The following is a 23,005-nucleotide window of genomic DNA, read 5'->3' on the forward strand; positions in this document are numbered from 1 at the left end:
AAGTATTATCTACAGGAGAAAGAAAACAGCAGGTCTATGACTATAAGGCATATTTGCTGCCATAGCAACAGAGCTTCTATTCCTGCCCACTGAATTCACATCCTGCCGGCATTAATGAGAAATGTCCATTTGTGCCAAATTAATGCCATGTCACAGACGCTCAGGGATATACATTCTTGACAGAACTGGGAGCTTTCCACATTCTACCGGGGGATAAATTCAGTCTTCACTATGTAAAGTTCTTACTCTAGCTTAAAAGCTAAAGTCAGTGTCAAGTCCCACTAACCCGTGCTAACAGCAGTTGCCTCTAAAAACACAGACTATGTGAAGATAACACTGCCAGCCCCCTCCAGGGCCACACTCCATGTACTCACCAGCTCTGCCTGGAGGATTCTCACACATTTCACAGTAAGGTAACACTGAGTTATTGATATAGGTGCAGAAAGCACACTGCCAGCCCTTTCCAGGAAGGACTGGGCTGGTTGCCTGGGCTAGAGCCGTGGTCTGCCTGGGCCGGGATGGTTTCTCCTCTGGGGCACTGCAGGGGTCATTGGTGGTGACCGACTTCAATCTTTTAGCTTCAGGTTCAACATTGCTTTCATAATCAATGATATGTCTTGTGGCTCTTTTTCCAGGGTCTGCTGGCACGACAGTATTTTTCTCTTGGAATATCCCTGATTCATCACAGGAGGTCACCAACTGTCTTTTCTTAGGTTTCGGTAAAAAGAATGATCGAATATCATGCTGTTTTTCTTTTTCAAACTAGGAAAAACAGTTATCAAATTAAGAAGCAATCTAATATGTTCTTCCTAAATGAAACAGATTAACCAACTATTTTCAGTAACCATATTCCTTTATCTTTTGAATACCTTGTTGGAAATGAATTCAGTTATGCTATGACTCTTCATATATACATATATGCAGAATATCATTAACACATCTATATACTTCCTGTGTCTAACTTTTTTTTTTAGCACTTACAGTGTGCCAAGCACTTTACATATATTAACTCATTTAACCCTCATGCCAGTTCTGTAAGACAGGTACTAGTATTCTTCCTATACTTTAGATGAGGACACTAACGCTTTAGAGATGTTAAGTAATGTGGCTACAGAATTTATGTAATAAAATTATACGTCATCAACTATCTGCTCTAGAGGTATATCAGGGAAAGGAGAATTGTGTATTTAAATATTTCAAGTCAACCAAGAACCTACAAAAATGTTTCCATGCCCAAACTATAAATACAGTATTCATAAACAATGTTTTTCATATTACAATGTTTTCTTGACTAGGGAGCATTTTTTCAAATAGCATTAAAGCTATTAATTAGAACTGCTTCTTTAACAGACACATCTTAACAATTATCTTGCTTTCAAGAAATTTATTTCCCTTTTCTAAGAAAATCTCCATCATTATCTCATGTTTTTTGTCTTCGTTTCAATGTATAAATCTCAACCTCCTTATTAGAGAAAGTGGAATACATAACTCCACAAGTGATTAGCTTGTAGAAGGAAGACAGAGGAGTCAATTTTAGAGAATTCCTGTTAGGGGTACCATAGTGGATACACACTGCATTTCCAAAGATGGTCACACCAGTTCTTATCTTATTTGACATGCTTTTCTCACAATACGACACAACACGCCTACATTTGGAGGTGGGGTCTGTGTTCCTCTCCCTTGAACCTGGGTGAATCTTTGTAACTGTCTCAATCAATAGAATGCAGTGAAAATGACACTGTGTGACTTGTGAAGCTAGGTCGTTGAAGATTATATGGCTTCCACTTGGTTGCTGGCATTCTGAATCTCTTTCTCTTTATGTCTTGGGTTGCTTGTCTTTGGAGCCTTGCCACCATGTTGTGGGGAGGCCCAGGTCACAGGGAGAAGCCATGTGTGGATGTCTGAGTTGACAACTCCAGGTAGGCCCCTAGGTTACAGACAGCATCAACTGCCAGACATGTGAGTGAATGAGCCTTGAGATGTTTCCAGATCTCAGACATGGGGTCTTCCATCAAAGTCCCCATTCACTGTGGAGCAAAGACACATCATCTCCATTACACCGATTGAATTCCTCACCCCTAGAAACTATAAGAAATAATATATAACTATTGTTGTCTGAAGACACTAAATTTGGGGGTAATTTGTTATGCAGCAATAGATAACACTGACAGACACTATGGATAATGATAGCAAAATACCATATATTGTAAAGAAGTATTTTACATAATACATCTACCTGCACTTCTTAGCAGTGGTGCATAAGAAAGCAAGATATAGCAAATCCATAGAGACAGAACAATTAGTGGTTAACAGGGGCTGAGGGAAAGGGAGATGGGGAGTTATTGCTAAATGGTCACAGAGTCTGTCTGAGGTGAGGAAAAAGTTTTGAAAATAGTGGTGACAATTGTACAACACTGTGAATGTGATATTAAGGGGCATTACCACTGAATTGTACACTTAAAAATGGTGAAAATGGCAAGCTTTATGATTATATATTTACAAATATAAAAAGGAAGGGAAAAAAGCAGGAAGACTTAGGCTGTTCCCATATTGGTAAAATTAAAACATATAAGAAAAAAAATCACGTGCCCCCCCCCCCCAAATGTACAGCTTCTATTTTCTATGGCTGTTATTTACACAACCTCATGTACTATAAAAAGTTATCTGATTAGTTATGGAAGTTACAGAATTTAGATAAAAATATAAAGAAGGAAATTATTAACTATGAGACAAGATTATTAAAACAAGGCACAAGGGAAATCCAAGAAAAGGGTGAAGAGGGACGCCTGGGTGGCTCAGATGGTTAAGCGTCTGCCTTCAGCTCAGGTCATGATCCCTGGGTCCTGGGATCGAGTCCCCATACCGGGCTCCCTGCTAGGCGGGGAGCCTGCTTCTCCCTCTGCCTCTGCCTCTCTCTCTCTCTCTCTCTCTGACTCTCATGAATAAGTAAATAAAACATTTAAAAAAAGGGTGAAGAAAAGCAGAGAGATTAGCAGACTAACAGAGTTTGGTGTTTAAAAAGGTAACAAAGCAAAAAAGATAGTTAAACATTTAAAGAAAATGTTCTATTCCATATAATAGGACGGCCAAGAGGGCTTTCAGGATTTTGAAAATACTAGCAAATGTTCAGCAAACATGAACAAATTCCATCAGATATTTCTAGTTAAAGCATGACCTTCTGAGTCCTTCCATGTCTGGAAATGAACTGATTTTGTTTCTAACCCTTAGTCAGTAGTTTCATGGGGCATATAATTCTTTTCAAGTCTTTACAAACATTGCTCTGTTTCTTCCAACACCTGATGATGCTGATGATGTTCCTTCATAGGTTGCACTTTTCCTTTGTTTTAGAGGCTTTCAAGACCTTCTCTTTATCCCTGGTGCTCTGAAATTTCACAATAATCTGTATTTCTATATCTGTATCATTTATATCTATGCCTTATGCTCAGCACCCAGGATACCTTAATTTTGAATGGTACTCAGTAGCTTTAGCTCCTGGAAATTTCCATTATTCTTTGATAGCTTCTTCCCCTTTATTTTCTTTTTTTCTGGAATTACTGTTAGCAGAACGATGGAACTAGACATAATGTCTTACCTTTTATTGTCATATTTTCCTTTTTTTTGTCTTTTTACCCTCTAAATTCTTAGTTTTTCTCTCATTTATCTTGCAACCCTACAGAATTTTATTTTGACAGCTGTATTTTTTTTAAAGATTTTATTTATTTATTTGAGAGAGAGAGCACAAAGGGAGAGTGAGAGGGAGAAGCAGACTCCCCGCTCACTGGAGAGCCTGATTGTCCCTCTCCCTCTGCCTGCCGCTCTGCCTACTTGTGCTCTCTCACAATCTGTCAAATAAATAAATAAAACCTTTAAAAATAAGTAAATAAAAACATAAAAAATAAAAGGACATAATGATTCACTGCAAGGGGTGAGGTAGATGGAGGGGCCCAGAGTGATCTCAAACTCCTACATTTCTGACTTGCAACACTGTAGGAATGATGTTTTCCTGTAATAGGGAATATAGGAAAATAACTGGGCTCCTAAAAAGACAAAAAGAGGATAAGGAAATAAGTTCACTTTTAGACACGTGTGAAGACTGATGGGTACCAGGATGGAGAGTTCCAGGAAGCAACTGGAGTTCAAGAGAAAGAAACAACTAGATTCACACATCTGGGAACCACTAACAGAGAGAGGTGGTTAAAGGTATAGGACTTGATGTCATGATACATGGAGGGAGAGGGTAGTGAGAAAAGGTCAAAGTCAAGGACAGAAAGTACAGAAACAGCATTAGGGTGGAATGACGAAGAGATATTAAGCAAAGAAACATATAAGCAATAGTAAGAAAGGTAGAAAAATCAGGAGAGTGGTAGCTTTATTGGATATGTGTGCGTGTGTTTTCGTTTTCCACTCATACTAGGTGCTCATTGGGCACTTTAAAACAGAAAAACCCATGTCCTTCAGTTCTGGGAAATTTTCATATATTATGTTTTCTTCCTCTGTTTTCTCTGTCTTCTCCTTCTGGAGTTCCTATTAGGCAAAAAGCTTCTGGATTGATCATTTGATTTTCTTCAACTTTTCTCACACTTGCCGATCGCTATTTGTTCTTCTTTCTTTGTGAGTTCATTAGTTCTGTCCCATCCTTGTTGAATTACTATTGTCTGATATGACAGGTCCAATTCCTACGAGCTTCACTTGTCTGATTTCCTCTCCTTGTTCTGGTTTCATGGGCACAGTATTTTCTTTCACTTCTCTATGGACATTAGTAATAGTTTTGGTGTTTCCTTTTAACGTCTTCTCCATGGTCTCTGCTTCTTCTGATCCTTTTCTTGGCTTACATGCTTGTTTTGGTCTCTGCTTTTCCAGTGAAAGGATTTCCTCCAGGCCTCACAGCCTTTACTGTCCATTCATATTTAAGAATGAGACTTAATAAGCATTAAGAATAAAATGCAATGGCAAGTTTCATGTGGGGGACTTCACTGAGGTGACCAGTGACTGTCAGAGAAACCCTGTCAGTCTCCATAGTCTTTTCGTGGTCCGGTCTGGTTTTCCAGAAAGGAGTCCTTCAGTCTCCTTCCTGAAGGGTACAATGCTGGCTACCAGTACCGGGAGCTGATTAGGAGAAGGGTGCTAAGGATTCTATCATTAATTAAGGAGTCTTGCACATAATATGCTTGTTTTCAATTTACTGCCTTCCCCCTCTCTGAAGTGGCTCTCTTCCTAGACACATTTTGAAATACATTTTTTAAAGAATGTATACACCTGACATGGGTCTTGAATGCCCAACCCTGTGACGAAGAGTTGCACGCTCCACTGACTGAGCCAGCCAGGCACCAGTGAAATATATTTTTTTAAAGGAGCAAATAAAATAGTTAAATAAATAAATAAAATATAAAAAATAGGAAACATAAAACACAAAAAATAAAATGAATAAAATATATAATAACAGGCCACTCTCTCATGAAATAATGTTTAGATAGTATCAGAATCTTTTGTCCCATTCTACCTTGTAAGGAATTTATTTCTGTAAAAACATTTTAATCTCTTCATCTTCCCACCAAAAAAAAAAACAAAATAGTTTTAGATTTGTTTATAAAAAAGCAACCCTCCCAACAACACAAAAACCTAATCTTTCAAAAAAAAAAAATTCTCAGGGCCTTAAAACATCAGCTTTTACAGTTGATCTCTTTAATTAAGATATTTAATTAAGCTGTTTTTATTTTATTTATTTATTTTAAGATCTTATTTATTTATTTGAGAGAGACAGAATGAGACAGACCACATGAGAGGGGGGAGGGTCAGAGGCAGAAGCAGACTCCCTGCCAAGCAGGGAGCCCGATGCGGGACTCGATCCAGGGACTCCAGGATCATGACCTGAGCCGAAGGCAGTCGCTTAACCAACTGAGCCACCCAGGCGCCCCTTATTTTATTTTTTTTAAAGATTTTATTTATTTGACACAGAGAGACACAGCGAGAGAGAGAACACAAGCAGAGGGAGAGGGAGAGGGAGAAGCAGGCTTCCCGCCAAGCAGGGAGCCCGATGCGGGGCTCGATCCCAGGACCCTGGGATCATGACCTGAGCCAAAGGCAGATGCTTAATGACTGAGCCACCCAGGCGCTCCTAATTAAGCTGTTTTTAAATGAACATCTTTCACTATTTAAGTAATGACTAATTTTGGAAATTAACATTTGAGAAATTCTCGCTATGTGCCAGAGGCAAGTCACAGTAAAGGTCAGCAGTGACTGACAGTAATCGGAAATTGATGGCTACCTCTGCCGCTTTGAGGGCTAACTTATCGTACTCGGGAGTAATCAGTATAGGTGTTATTTTGAAACCTCAGCTGCTTGGGTTATAATAAATTGAGACTTGAGTGCGTAAAACCCAGAAAAGGAGTGTGTGGGTGTAAAGGGAATCATTTTACATAATTTTGGGAACCAAAGGATCCACTTACAGTATAATTTTAGAAAAAAGAGAGGGCAAGATTAATTAGTAGCAATGACTTTAGTTAATGTTATGATGGCTACACTGGACAACGGTGAATGTGGCTATAGGTAGTGAACTTAGCAACGTGGCCACAGGGCTGCCAGAAGCTGTAAGGCCCAACAGAAATGAAGGCTTCCTCTGGGGTAATCAATTACAAGCCTGATCTATGTTAATAGTTATGTTTTCTGAGTGTAGCCTCTGAACAATCAGGCAAGAGGGTGGCTGATGGGGTTTCTTTGCTACTTGGCAGCTAGGAGTGATAGAAACACAGGTGGGAAAATCTCTCTGACACATCCTAATGAAAATCATACATGTTGGCTGGGAACAGATAAAGGCTGCAGGTTTACTGAATAGGCGTTCTTAGCGTGGGACCCGTGGGCCTTTCACAAGACCTAGGATGGCCGCCTGTGAGCCTGAGAAACCCCTGAAATTGGCTATAAAATGTCTGTATTGTATGTACATTTTTGGAGAGCTTTACCCTCTCCATGGTCTCAGAGGGATTCAGGACCAACAAAGGTTAAGAGCCACTGGACTAGAATAAAATATCTGAACACGCGCCTGTGGTTGGAGGAGCTCCGTTTCTTTCCTTCATTGTCTGTAAGTAAAGACAGAGTGAAAGTTCCTATGTGAGTGTACATATGGGTTCTGAATGAACTCTTTTTAAGGAGATACAAAGAAATAAATTCCCCTAAATACTTAATGAGAATCCCTCTAGCTGTTCTCAAATAATAATTTTAAAAACGGAGTAATACCAAAACAGAATAGCTTGTGTGCAGGCCTGAAACACGCTCACTTGGCTCATCTGTCACGGTAACTGGACTCTGAACAGCTTCTCAGGAGAGAGCAAATGACATGGGAGTGCCCACACGGCCAGAGAGAAGGAAGCTATTGATGAGGTGAGCAGAGGAGAGCGCAGGAACCGCGAGGGCTGAGAGAGCAGACAATGCTGTGCTGACAGGACTCACAGCTGTAATGTCAGGCCGGTCAACTCAAAACAAAACACACTATCCTTGATGTTTGGAGACAGGGATACATCCCCATCAGCTCCTCATGGAGACTCCAGCAGGTTCCTGGGATATGTCTGATTAATGAAAGAAGGAAGTGATCTTTAACAAGATTTGTAGACACAGATACTAAACATGAATGCAAAACTTCTATATCTGTGAGGTGCTTCTAATTACTTCTCTTTTGTTCTTTTTAATTTAACCTTTTATAAAGTGAATGTGGACACTGATTAAAGTATTCGAGAAAGAGGCAGTAAGAAATAACTGTAAACAAAATGCTTCCTAAATAAACATGTTTTCTAAAAATATTCGGTTTATTAATAACAAGACTCCCTACAGGAGCAAGCTTTATTGGTCTTACCAGAATAGACCAGAATCCTCAAGTTATAATAGCCACACTGATAGTTAAATACTCAGTATCCATCCTGTTCTGGCAGGTCTATATTAGGAAAATTACCAACCTTATTAATGTTATCAGCATTTCTCAGTGGTAAAGATAAGCAGGAACGCAGGAAGACAAAATATTTTTTATGGCTTAGGAAAGCTTTGTTACTTAAATAGCACAATTAAGCTAAAAAGGTTTTTTTTTTTTTTTTTTATCTTTTGTGACTACATTCTTGCATTTAGAAGAGATTTACTAGCAAATTATTGACAAATATCCTAACTCATCGTGACTGTCCTTGTAAAGAAAGAACTATATTAAGTGACCCCTTTAATACGTGATAAGTAAAGAACTTAACTGTAGGTGTTTGTAAGTAGGAGGAATGATCTACGCTTATAGTAATTTTTATCACAAAGCTTTGGGGAAAATATAGTTAAGTCAACATGCCCACGTCATAAGATGTGGAAAATAGAAGATACTCTTCTCTTTGGTTATATAGCTGACACTCAGTTATTGTGTTCCTGACTTTTGTTCAATATTGCTTTTGAAAAACAAAAGAAAAAATACTGCTTTCAGTGAGAAGTGCTGGGAATAAAAACTACAAAATGCTCAAGGTGGCAAAATGTGTGTTTTTATCTGAAAGGTTCAGGGACCTAATACAGTTGCTCTGTTTTGCACCATGGTAAACTCCTGCTCTTTAGAGATGAATTTCTTGGCCATGATGACAGGATTAAAAGTCAGTCAGTTATGAGAACTGAAGGAGAGGAAAAGGAAATCTCGTAAAACTCATAAAAAACAAGAAAGCACTTCAAAGCCTGGTGCTATTCCCGCACGGCTCACACCACCACCAAAAGCACCCATGTCGGGTCTCATAGACTTTGATCAAAGGGCAACTCTGGTAGGTATCATTACTGTCTCATGTCATCCGTCTCCAGTTTTTAAAAGAATTAACAAAACCGCTCTGATACAAATGGGTGACTGGTCCTGAACGGCAGACGAATGATGCCCAGAACTGGAACTAAAGAGCCTTCACTAACATTTGTAAACAAGCCAGAGGATACAGAATGACAAAAATACCGTTTCAATCATCTAAGTAAAAAAAATGAATTTCAGTTCTCCTAAAAGGGGACTTTTTCAGATTTTGTAAAATGGTCCATTCTCATGTAGTTAAATAAAATTTTGACAGTGATCCTCTCCTTAGGCACAATATATTTTCCTCTGTGGGCACAAAGAAAACAAAGCAAACAATATAAAACAGCACTGGTTTAAAAAAAAGGTGGTAAAAAAGAAAATGTTTTTATTTATTTTTAAAGATGACATCAAAAGCAGTGCAAGCAAATGTCTTTGGGAAGAGCCATCTCTTCCAATAAGGACACTTAGAATGTACAGCAAAACTCTGTATAACACACAAGTCACTAGAATGTGACTCGGAAGAATGTGACTGGAATATCACCTACTCACATGCCTCTGGTTATGGCATCTCCCCTCTCCTCCTCCTGCACAGGCCGCTGTTAGACAGAATTCCTCCCAGGCCCCACTATGTTGATCCTACCTCTGCAATGTCTGGAATTTTTCTGTTCCTATTACCACTACTACTGTTAAAGCTCAGGGTGGCATTAAATTCCTTCTGGGAATGCCTGACAAAGCAGCCTTCTATATAGTCATAGCCCTAAGAATAAAAACGAACTCACTTTATTAATAGACCTGTACATATCTAATATTGCAAGTAAAAGTTTGGTAAAAGGTGTATTACAGAAACCAGCTAAAACCCAAGGTCATAATGGGACTTCCTACTTCTCAGCCTGAATCTAGACAGTAGGGCCTGCCAGGGAGACACAAGCGCAGGACAGATATGCCTCTGGGGGAGCTCAGTAACTTATTAGTCCTCAACTGTGGCCCAGCCAAGTTCTCAGGCTCTGAAAAATCATCTCTCAGGGACAGGGGGAGAAAACCCTGAGACAGAGTGGAGACAGAATATCTCTTTACCATAGGTTAAAATGAGATGGGAGGGATGGCAGACATAATCCCCTCCCCAAATACCACTGCCTCCAAGAACCTCTGTCCCTTCTCCTTCCCATTCATTTCCCACATTGCTACTAGGATCGTCTTTTGAAAACAGAAATCTGATCATGTCATTCATCTGCTTAAAAGCCTCTGATGACACTGCACTATTTTCATGATAAATCCAACTTCTTGGCATTACACATGTGGCTTCCTCTCCATCTGATCGGGTTCTTCCCATTTGAATTGCATCTTATGTGCCCTATGCTCATACATTCACATGGAATTCCCATTCCCAGAACAAGTGATAACTGCTCTTATCACTGTGCTTTGAGGCATGCTTTTGGTGTTCCAGAGGGCTGGCTGAACTAGCACCCACTCCCTTTAAACTCATCCTTCATAATCCAGCTCGAGTGTTTCCAAAGGGAAACTTTCCCACAAGCCCAGGTAGTTTATTTATTCTGTCCTGTGATCCCCGAGCCTGGTTTACGTATCTCTATTTTGACATGCATTATATCTCATTAAAATGATTTAATTACAGTCGTCTCTTCCAATTAAAGAGTAAGTTCCAAAGCAATGTTAGCTGTTTTATCTTTGCACCTAGCATATAGTCTTTTAAAATTAATTGCTTTATTGAGATATAATCTATTTATATATCATAAAATTCACTCTTTTAAAGTGTCTAATTCAGTGATTTTTAGTGTATTCAGAATTCTGCAACCATCACCACTGTTGAATTGTAAAACATTTTCATCACCTTCAAAAAGAAACCCCATACCAATTAGGCAGTCACTCCCCATCTCTCCCTCCTCCAAACTTCTTACAGCCACTAATCTACTTCATTTCCCAATGGATTTGCCTATTTTAGCCAATTCATATAAATGGAACCAGACAATATGTGGCCTTTTATGTCTGGCTTATTTAACTTAGCATAAGGTTTTCAGGATTCCTCTATGTTGTAGCATGTATCAGAACTTCATTCCTTTTTATGGCTAAATAATATTCCGATGTGTGACTATACCACATTTGGTTTATCCATTCATCAACCGATGGATGTTTGGACTGTGACATTCATGCACAAGTTTTTACGTGGACATATATTTTGAATTCCCTTAAAAGTGAATCTGCTGGATCATATGGTAATTCTATGTTTAACATTGTAAGGAAACGCCAGACTGTTTTTCAAAATGGCTATACCATTTTATATGCCTACAGCAATGTATGAGTGTTCCAATTTTGCTATATCTTTGCCAATACATGTTGTCTGTCTTTTTTAATTTTAGACATCCTAGTAGGTGTGAAGTGGAATATAATTGTGGTTTTAATATAACCTTAATATATGTTTATGTAATGAATGATCTTTAAATGCTCTATACATATACACATCACATAACTAATACACATCACATCACTCTGACTAAATCAAATTGAAGTGTTTCAGTGTTCTATTCATTCCACAAATAACTGAGGGCCCTCAGTGTGCTAACTCTAATGCATCTGGTATAGTCTGGCAAGGTCATGAAGGCAGACTGTGGAAAAGAAAGGCCTGAGTTCAATCCCAGCTCTGCCACTTATTGGCTGCATGAACTCAGGTAGATCACTTAACCTTTCTGAGCTTTAGTGGGTCATGGTAATAGTATCTGCCTCTTGGTGTAGCTATGAAGGTTAAATAAAATTATGTGTTTTAAGGGCTTAGCACAGTGGCTGCATGGAATAGCTACTCAATACATGTTAATTATTACTGCTGAGTGAATTATTATTACTGAGTGAATTGAAGTAATAAAGACAAATGCCTAATAATAGCACTATGTGATGTAAGCCATGACAGAGATATTTATATGTTTCTGTCCATAACAACGAGGTTACCCTCTTGTCCTTATTATTAGGCTATTATGCAGACTAATCATACAATGTTTACAGAGTGGTTTGAATTCTAAAATATATATAGATAAATATTCTAATTTAAGATGTGTTAGTGTCAAGAAACCAGTATATTCACATATTCAAAAACAAGAGATTTTGGGTATGAAAAATTTAGACTTTATGAATGCCACAGCTCCTATGGTCAACTTTATTTTGCTGTTACCATTTTTTCAACTAGACACTATGTGGAAAACAAGGTTATTTTTAATTTGCATGAGATAATTTCTTATTGCCCTCCTTAGCCCACAATAAAACAAACATTTCATACAATGTTGGTATTTAATAAAAAATGCAAGGTTTGTTTTTGAATTTTGAGGGCATATTTTTAAATTTCATAGTTGTGCTAAAGAGCCTTCCTTCCCAACTATACACAATATTTTTTGCAGTAAACCAGCAACCATCCTACATATTATTAATGCAAGTATGAGTGTTTAAAATACAAATCTGCTTTGGGTTAAGGATGTTTGAGGCTTTGAGGACAGCAGACCAGGGGACTTGAGGATGGGTATGCTAGAGAAAAGACAGTGGTGTGAGCCAGGTCAAAGATGCAAGTACTAAGGCAGGGTAAGAAAGGTAGGCAACCAGTTAGAGTCTAATAAGGAGAAAGTAAAACTGTGAGACATTGAATTATGAGCCCACAAAATGAAAACAACTGGTAAGGTAAAACACAGATCTCAAAATCAGAGACTGAATTTGGGATCTGGAGACCTGTTCCAAAATGGAAAGAGAACTACTGTTTGAAGAAACAAAATGGAAACAGCTCTGGCCTCCTGAGACTTGAAGAGAAACCAAGCAGAAAGACCTGCCCTAGGCAGGAGTTGGACTTGTTACCCATACTAAATTAGAGTCCCTTCTTTTGCTCACCTATGAATCACTAATGTACCAAGTTTCTCTTTGGATACTTTACAGTGTACATAAAATAGATGGAAGGGACCTCAGAAGTCATCCAGTGATCTAGATGGCTGGATAATGATGTTACTGTTTATCCATTAAGGGCCAAAAGAGAAAAGGGCTCTGTAGAGGTTATGAGAAGGGCCCAATCCCCACACCTATTGCTAAAGAAAGTGATACTCCTCAGATGGAGCATAAATGAAAATAGGAAGCCTTCCTATTGGAATACTCCACTCAGTGTATTTTATTCAGAAATAGCCTTTAATCACTTGGAAATGACAATATAGAATAATAAACTCCGTATCTTTCTCTCCTTCCACCTATAAATGACCAACTTTATCACTCAACATAAACCACTGTAGGAAAATCAAAACACCTCAAAATCAAAACAGTACTTAGATGTCATGTACATGCAGAGGTAGAAAAAAAGGAAGAAGCCTGAGAAACAGGCATCTGAGGCAGTGACCCTGGTGATAGACTCTTGGACAGTGCTGGTTACTTAAGGGGCAGTCAACTGGGCTGTGCAGAGCTATCTCTCCTCGTGGTGGTGGGATGTTTTCATTGAGTTGGACTTCAATTTGAGTTACATTTGGATTAATAATTTCATTAAAAAATGTAAATATATTTAGGATGGGTAAAGAATTGTGACTCATTCAGTTATGGGAATTAATTCCATGCAGGGTATTAATCAAATATTTCCCAACAGCTATAGCAGGAGCATTAACCAGTGTTGCACTGAAGCAGAGTCCTAGAGGCCCCATGCTATGCCAGGTCACAGGGATGGACAGAAGGCCCTATTGGTGGGGTGAGGGAGTACAATAAGGGGACTGAAGAGGTGGCTATTTACCAAACATTACCAAAATATTGAATATTGTAACAATCAGTACACTTATACCCATATATACTGGTAAAGTACCATTTTTTTTTTATCCCAATAGTTAGCAGAAAGAGAATTCTGATTAAGAGAGGAAGGAGATACAGATAATGCCATTCTGAAAGGCGATGAATACCAGGTGAGAGAGATGGAAAGAGATACCAACACTCAGATAAAGACATTGTCCAGGAACACTGCTCTCATTCTTCCCCTCCTCTTCTTCCTAACCATAGGGCTTTCTGTCCCCCAAGCACATAATCATACTAATATTAGCCTCTAGAGCAATTCACAGAAAACCAATTTATCGAAAGCCCATATGCTAAAAGACAACTGACCTAAAGCCCAATTCCCTGAAGACCAAGTTGCCAAATTTACCAAATTTATTGGTTTTCTAAAACTCATTTATAGAGTTCATAGCATTTTGAACAAGATGTCCTGTCAGGGTTAAGATGACTGGGGAGCTTGGGATGCAGGTGTTGGGGCCTCCTGATTCTTCCTGCCCTCAGTTTATCCTTTCTTTGCCCTTTAAGCTCACTGTCTGCTCCTTGATCCCCTTCTCTTTTGAGTCTCTCAGGCTCCTGTTCACAAGGGCTGATGGGCCAGGCTGAGTCATGTGCTAACATACACAATCTGTTTTTCGCACAATGGAAGGTCCCTCTTCTTGGCCCCAGCTCAAACCTCCAGCTGCAGCCACAGGGCACTGGGACAGGTAGAAAATGAACATCTCTTAAAATGCTGACACTCCAGAAATATTCACAAGCTGTTAAAAACCATCCCATTAGAACTGTTATAAGCTTTTCAGATAAATAAACTTTTGATGACAATGGGCAAATTTGGTTAATTTGGCAAAGATTGAGAAAATTGGAAATATTCAAAAAATGTTAAATGTAGGAAATTAAAAAAAATGCTTTAAAAAAGGATCAGAAAGAAATTAGTACAAATAGAAAAATTCCCATAGGAAATGCTGAAATTGTGGCAACATTCAGAAGAAAAATATGTTCATCAGACTAAATATCCTTAGGACCTTTCAACAAATTGAGTATTTCTTAAAATGCATGAAGCTGGAGGGTATAAAGACAAAGTGGTAGTAGCAATGCACACCTCAACTCATTTAAAGCACATTTCACATCCTGGCCAAAACCCAACCAAATATAAACAAAGCAAAACCAAATCAAGACAAATGGTCTCCACATTATAGAACTCCAATTTACAGAAAACCATGTGTGCATAAAGACATGTAGTGAGGCCAGAGTGGTTCAAGGTAGTGGAGCAGAAAGATCCTGAACTTACCTCTTCCCATGTATACAAATATACAGATACATATAGATTTATTCTCTCTCAAAAAGACTGGAAAACTAGCTGAAGAGCTTATCTACAACAAAGGATATGAAGGCTACATCAAGATGGGTAGAAGAGGCAGAGACATGGTTTTGTCAAGAACCCTACCCTTGCCAGAGGGAGGGATCTCAGCAGTCCAGCACTTCTTCCAGAGAAGCAAGGTGCTGGTGCCCCATATCAGACACCCTAACCCTTGGGATTTACACTGTAGAGATAAACCCCCAAAAAGTCTTGCTCTGAAAACCAATGGGGCTTATATCCAGGAGACCCAAAAGGCTATAGGTAATTAAAAGTCTGTTCTTAAATGGTTCCTGTGCAGATTCACTTATTGTAGGACCCAGGGCAAAAGCAGAAGTTTGAAAAGTGCCAGGACCATATGCAAAGGAGATTCATTAGCTATTCTTTAAGCATCTGCTGGAGACAAGCATCTGCTGGTGACAAGCATCTGCTGGTAGGGCCTTCTCTGGGAAAGGAGGTACTGGTGGGTGTCATTTTTGACTGCTTACTTCACCTTGCCATGGCGGCAGGCACCACTTTGGCACTCTCTCAGCCTTGCTGGCACCAGTGGGCTTGCCCTGCCCCAATGTTCTCCCATGGTCATGCTGAGGCTGGCAGGCCTGCCCTGGCCCCAGGCTCCCCTGCAGGTTCCTGAAGCCAGTGGGCTTGCCCTGGCCCTGAATGCTCCTGCTCTGCTACTGTAACCAGTGGGCTAGTCCAGCTGACATGCTCTCCTGTGGCCCTGCTACAGCCAAGATTCCCACAGCTCTGCTGAAGCTGGCAGGCATGCGCAGTCAACAGAGGGGAAACCCCTCCAATGGCTGGCTTTGGTGGCCACGGTGGCCTGTGTTGCGGGGCCCCATGAGACTAAAACAATCAGAGAGACAGATCTGGGCAGATGATTAACACCAGGGCATAGCTCACAAAATACACTCAAACAAACTCCAGTATTCCTATGAAAAAGGCCTTGTTATGTGTCCTAGAGCGTCAGCCTGAGGGACAGACTACAGATTTACCACAAAACTAGAGGCAACAGAGGAACTCTCAGGGAATGTAGGCTGTGAGACACCAGCTGTACTCTTCCTTGGCCTCACTACAACTTGCTGGCATCCACCAGCAAGGAGCGTATCCACTTTTCTGGAGCCCCAGTGTGCAACTGGCACCAGGGCACACCTCCAAATCACCTGGTTGGGAGGCCAGCAGGGGTTATGAGTACAGTCCCACAGGACTATATATATATATATATTTTTTTTTTTGAATTTTACTTTTTTATTTTTTTAAATTTTATTTTATTATGTTATGTTAGTCACCATACAATACATCATTAGTTTTTGATGTAGTGATCCACGATTCATTGTTTTTGGACTGTATATATTTGCAAATTTAAAAATCAGCTGCCTCAGGGTCTCGCTTCCAGTTAGCTTGAAATTAGGTGCTGACTGAGGTCTCTCCCTTTCAAACACTGACAGGGCTTGGCACACCATCAAAAGTGGGACCCATCAAGAATAATTCAGGCTGCTTAGACAATCACAAAGGTACAAGAGGAAACCAAAAAACTAGGGCAAGATGGAACAATAAGGTTCATCACCTACACAAGGAAAGTCCAAGACTCAGAGGAAGCTGTTATGCCTAATATACATAGAAACAAAGAAATAAAAGCAAAATGAGAAAACAGAGGAATATATGCCAAATGAAAGAACAATATAAAACCCCAGAAAAAAATCTTAATGAGACGGATATAAGTAATTTACCTGATAAAAAGTTCAAACTAATGGTCATAAAGATCCTCATCAGTCAGGAGGAGCAAGATGGTGGAGGAATAGGAGACCTAAATTTCGTCTGGTCCCAGGAATTCAGCTAGATAGGGATCAAACCGTTCTGAACACCTACGAACTCAACAGGAGATGGAAGAAAAGAATAGCAGCAACTCTCTGAACAGAAAAGCGACCACTTACTGGAAGGTAGGATGTGTGGAGAAGTGAATCCGAGGCGATACTCAGTAGGATAGACGGCAGGGGAGGGGGCCTACGTCAGCCACTACTAGCAAGTGATAGAGCCGCGGAGCACAAAATTGGAACTTTTAGAAGTCTGCTCCGCTGAGGGACGTCGCTCCAGTGGCTAAGTGGGGAGTGGAACCCTCGCTGCGACAGTGTGGTCTCAGGACCCTCGGGGGTCACAGGAAGATCGGGGGTGCCTGACTGCGGCAGAGCTCCCAAGTATCGGAGCAGGGAAGCCGGCTGCAGAGACAGAGCCGTGAGTGGGCTCTCAGCTCGGGGTTGCCATAAACCATGATCCGCGGCACAGTCGGGCCACTGCTCTTCCAGGAGGGACCCAACAAGCGGCAGATCCGGGGAGACTCCCCTTCCTCCCCTGGGAGGAGCGGCACAGGAGTGCACCACAGGGATCTGCTGGGTGTGGAGACTCCAGATGGGGTCGAGTGCCAGAGATAGAGACGCTCCGTCGCAGTCGGGGTGAGCATGGAGAGTGGCCGGAGACTGGGGAGACGGGAGTGACTGACTGCTTTTCTCTGGGGGTGCACTGAAGAGTGGGGCCCCTAGTTCTTGGCTCCTCCAGGGCGGAAACTGGGAGGTCGCCATTTTCACTCTCATCCTCCAAAGCTGTATGGACAGCTTGCAGGGAACAAAAGTTCCCGAGAGCAAAACCAAGCCCAGCCCGACAAGGGCAGGGCAATTCCGCCTCCAGCAAAGACATTTGGAACCATGGCAACAGGCCCCTCCCCCAGAAGATCAGCAAGAACAGCCAGCCAAGACCAAGTTTACCGATCAATGAGAATGGCAGAACTCCAGCGCTAGGGGAATACTGCACATAGAATTCATGGCTTTTTTACCATGATTCTTTAGTCTTTCAAAGTTAAATTTTTTTAACTTTCTTTTTTTTAAATTTTCCTTTTTCCCTTTTTCAACCAACATCTTATCAATCCCTTTTTTAAAAAATCTTTATTTTTCATTTTTAGAGTCATATACTATCCCTTCACAGTAGTTAACCTTACTTTTGGTATATATATATATATGTATATATATACATATGTATATATATATGTATATATATACATATATATATATATATGTTGTTCTCTTTTTAAAAGTTTGGAATACAGTTTCTTTTAAGAGACCAAAATATACCCTAAATCTCTAGTGTATGGCTTTGTTCTAGTCTCCTGTCTGATCACATTCTCCCCCTGCCTTTTTTTTAAAAATCCTCTTCTCTTTTTTCAACCAACTTCTTATCTTATCAATTCCTTTTATAAAATCTTTACAGTCATATTCCATCCCCTCATAATATTTATCCTTATTTTTGTACATATGTAAGTTTTTCTCTCTTTAAAATTTTGGGAGGCACTTTTTTCAAACAGACCAAAATACACCCAAAATCTAGTGTGTGGCACTGATGTATGCACCAGCCTGATCATATCTGATCATATTCTGTTTTTTCTTTGTTTTTATCTTTATCTTTTTTTTTTTTTTCTTTTTCCTTTCTTTCCCCCCAGTTTCAGGTCTCTTCTCATTTCTTTAGTGTATATTTCTCTGGGGTCGTTGTTACCCTGTTAACATTTTGTTCTCTCATTCATGTATTCTCCTCTGGGCAAAATGACAAGACGGAAAAAATCACCTCAACAAAAAGAACAAGAGGCAGTACCGACTACCAGGGACCTAATCAATAAGGACATTAGTAAGATGTTGGAACTACAATTCAGAATTATGATTTTAAAGATACAAGCTGGGCTTGAAAAAAGCATGGAAGATATTAGAGAAACCCTTTCTGGAGAAATAAAAGAACTAAAATCTAATGAAGTTGAAATCAAAAAGGCTATTAATGAGGTGCAATCAAAAATGGAGGCTCTAACTGCTAGGATAGATGAGGAAGAAGAGAGAATTAGTGATATAGAAGACCAAATGATGGAAAATAAAGAAGCTGAGAAAAAGAGATAAACAACCACTGGATCACGGGGGCAGAATTCGAGAGATAAGTGATACCATAAGATGAAACAATATTAGAATTATTGGGATCCCAGAAGAAGAAGAAAGAGAGCGATGGGCAGAAGGTATATTGGCAGAGACCTTCCCTAATTTGGGGAAGGAAACAGGCATCAAAATCCAGGAGGCATAGAGAACCCCCATCAAAATCAATAAAAATAGGTCAACACCTCGACATCTAACAGTAAAACTTACGAGTCTCAGAGACAAAGAGAAAATCCTGAAAGCAGCTCAGGAGAAGAGATCTGTAACCTACAATGGTAGAAACATTAGACTGGCAACAGACCTATCCACAGAGACCTAGAAGGCCAGAAAGGACTGGCATGATATATTCAGAGCACTAAATGAGTGAAATATGCAGCCAAGAATACTATATCCAGCTAGGCTGTCACTGAAAATAGAAGGAGAGATAAAAAGCTTCCAGGACAAACAAAAACTAAAGGAATTTGCAAACACAAAACCAGCCCTACAAGAAATATTGAAAGGGGTCCTCTAAGCAAAGAGAGAGCCTAAAAGTAACATAGACCAGAAAGGAACACAGACAATATACAGTAACAGTCACCTTACAGGCAATACAATGGCACTAAACTCATACCTTTCAATAGTCACCCTGAATGTAAATGGGCTCAATGCCCCAATCAAAAGACACAGTCTATCAGGTTGGATAAAAAAACAAGACCCATCGATATGCTGTCTGCAAGAGACTCATTTTAGACCCAAAGACACCCCCAGATTGAAAGTGAAGGGGTGGAAAACCATTTACCATGCTAATGGGCACCAAAAGAAAGCTGGGGTGGCAATCCTTATGTCAGACAAATTAGATTTAAAACCAAAGACTATAATAAGAGATGAGGAAGGACACTATATCCTACTTAAAGGGTCTATCCAACAAGAAGATCTAACAACTGTAAATATCTATGCCCCTGACTTGGGAGCAGCCACTTATATAAGCCAATTAATAACAAAAGCAAAGAAACACATCAACAACAATACAATAATAGTGGGGGACTTTAACACCCCCCCTCACTGAAATGGACAGATCATCTAAGCAAAAGATCAACAAGGAAATAAAGACTTTAAATGACACACTGGACCAAATGGACTTCACAGATATATTCAGAACATTCCATCCCAAAGCAACAGAATACACATTCTTTTCTAGTGCCCATGGAACATTCTCCAGAATAGATCACATCCAAGGTCACAAATCAGGTCTCAACCAGTACCAATGGATTGGGATCATTCCCTGCATATTTTCAGACCACAATGCTTTGAAACTAGAACTCAATCACAGCAGGAAAGTCGGAAAGAACTCAAGTACATGGAGGCTAAAGAGCATCCTACTAAAGAATGAATGGGTCAAACCGGAAATTAAAGAAGAATTAAAAAAATTTATGGAAACAAATGAAAATGAAAACACAACTGTTCAAAATCTTTGGGATGCAGCAAAGGCAGTCCTAAGAGGAAAGTATATAGCAATACAAGCCTTTCTCAAGAAATAAGAAAGGTCTCAAATACACAACCTAACCCTGCACCTATAGGAGCTGGAGAAAGAACAGCAAATAAAGCCTAAACCCAGCAGGAGAAGAGAAATAATAAAGATCAGAGCAGAAATCAATGAAATAGAAACCAAAAGAACAGTAGAACAGATCAACCAAACTAGGAGCTGGTTCTTTGAAAGAATTAACAAGATTGATAAACCCCTGGCCAGACTTATCAAAAAGAAAAGAGAAACGACCCAAATAAATAAAATCATGAATGAAAGAGGAGAGATCACAACCAACACCAAAGAAATACAAACAATTATAAGAACATATTATGAGCAAATCTATGCCAGCAAATTAGATAATCTGGAAGAAATGGATGCATTCCTAGAGATGTACCAACTACCAAAACTGAACTAGGAAGAAACAGAAAACCTGAACAGACCTATAACCACTAAGGAAATTGAAGCAGTCATCAAAAATCTCCCAACAAAAGCCCAGGGCCAGATGGCTTCTCAGGGGATTTCTACCAAACATTTAAAGAAGAATTAATACCTATTCTTCTGAAACTGTTCCAAAAAATAGAAATGGAAGGAAAACTTCCAAACTCATTTTATGAGGCCACCATTACCTTGATCCCAAACCAGACAAAGACCCCACCAAAAAGGAGAATTATAGACCAATAACCCTGATGAACATTAATGCAAAAAGTCTCACCAAAATACTAGCCAATAGGATCCAACAGTACATTAAAAGGAGTATTCACCACGACCAAGTGGGATTTATTCCTGGGCTGCAAGGTTGGTTCAACATCACAAATCAATCAATGTGATACAATACATTAATAAAAGAAAGAACAAGAACCATAGGATCCTCTCAATAGATGCAGAAAAAGCATTTGACAAAGTACAGCATCCTTTCTTGATCAAAACTCTTCAGAGTATAGGGATAGAGGGTACATACCTCAATATCGTAAAAGCCATCTATGAAAAACCTACAGCGAATATCATTCTCAATGGGGAAAAACTGAGAGCTTTCCCCCTAAGGTCAGGAACGCGGCAGGGATGTCCACTATCACCACTGCTATTCAACATAGTATTGGAAGTCCCAGCCACAGCAATCAGACAACAAAAAGAAATCAAAGGCATCCAAATTGGCAAGGAAGAAGTCAAACTCTCACTCTTTGCAGATGATATGATACTTTATGTGGAAAACCCAAAAGACTCCACCCCAAAACTGCTAGAACTCATACAGGAATTCAGTGAAGTGGCAGGATATAAAATCAATGCACAGAAATCAGTGGCATTTCTATACACCAACAACAAGACAGAAGAAAGAGAAATTAAGGAGTCGATCCCATTTACAATTGCACCCAAAAGCGTATGATACCTAGGAATAAATCTAACCGAAGAGGCAAAGGATCTATACTCAGAAAACTATACAATACTCATGAAACAAATTGAGGAAGACACAAAGAAATGGAAAAATATTCCATGCTCATGGATTGGAAGAACAAATATTGTGAAGATGTCTATGCTATCTAGAGCAATCTACACATTCAATGCAATCCCCATCAAAATACCATCCACTTTTTTCAAAGAAATGGAACAAATAATCCTAAAATTTGTATGGAACCAGAAAAGACCCCGAATAGCCAGAGGAGGTTGAAAAAGAAAAGCAAAGCTGGTGGCATCACAATTCCAGACTTCAAGCTCTATTACAAAGCTGTCATCATCAAGACAGTATGGTAAGGGCGCCTGGGTGGCTCAGTTGGTTGAGCGACTGCCTTCAGCTCAGGTCATGATCCTGGAGTCCCAGGATCAAGTCCCGCATCGGGCTCCCTGCTCAGCAGGGGGTCTGCTTCTCCCTCTGATCCTCTTCCCTCTTGTGCTCTCTGTCTCTCATTCTCTCTCTCTCAAATAAATAAAATCTTAAAAAAAAAAAAAAAGACAGTATGGTAATGGCACAAAAACAGACACATAGATCAATGGAACAGAATAGAGAGCCCAGAAATGGACCCCCAACTCTATGGTCAACTAATCTTCGACAAAGCAGGAAAGAATGTCCAATGGAACAAAGACAGTCTCTTCAACAAATGGTTTGGGGAAATTGGACAGCTACATGCAGAAGAATGAAACTGGTCCATTTCCTTATACCACACACAAAAATAGACTCAAAATGGATGAAAGACCTCAATGTGAGACAGGAGTCCATCAAAATCCTAAAGGAGAACACAGGCAGCAACCTCTTCGACCTCAGCCGCAGCAACTTCTTCCTAGAAACATCGCCAAAGGCAAGGGAAGCAAGGGCAAAAATGAACTATTGGGACTTCATCTAGATAAAAAGCTTTTGCACAGCAAAAGAAACAGTCAACAAAACCAAAAGACAACCGACAGAATGGGAGAAGATATTTGCAAATGACATAACAGATAAAGGGCCAGTATCCAAAATCTATAAAGAACTTATTAAACTCAACACCCAAAGAACAAATGATCCAATCAAGAAATGAGCAGAAGACATGAACAAACATTTTTCCAAAGAAGACATCCAAATGGCCAACAGACACATGAAAAAGTGCTCAACATCGCTCGGTAACAGGGAAATCCAAATCAAAACCTCAATGAGATACCACCTCACA

General features: G+C 39.8%; 1 protein-coding gene across 2 annotated transcripts in view; it reads right to left on the reverse strand.

The window, feature by feature from the left end:
* Positions 1 to 23,005, reverse strand: part of ZRANB3 (zinc finger RANBP2-type containing 3) — a 279,821-nt gene that overhangs the window by 24,891 nt on the left and 231,925 nt on the right. For both annotated transcript variants that reach the window (XM_021695825.1, XM_021695823.1), the window contains exon 12: positions 375 to 762. In XM_021695825.1, the coding sequence (XP_021551500.1) occupies positions 375 to 762 (388 nt within the window). The remainder of the gene's footprint in view (positions 1 to 374; positions 763 to 23,005) is intronic.

The sequence above is a fragment of the Neomonachus schauinslandi genome, chromosome 3 (genome assembly GCF_002201575.2).
Source record: "Neomonachus schauinslandi chromosome 3, ASM220157v2, whole genome shotgun sequence".
NCBI classification, from domain to species: domain Eukaryota; kingdom Metazoa; phylum Chordata; class Mammalia; order Carnivora; family Phocidae; genus Neomonachus; species Neomonachus schauinslandi.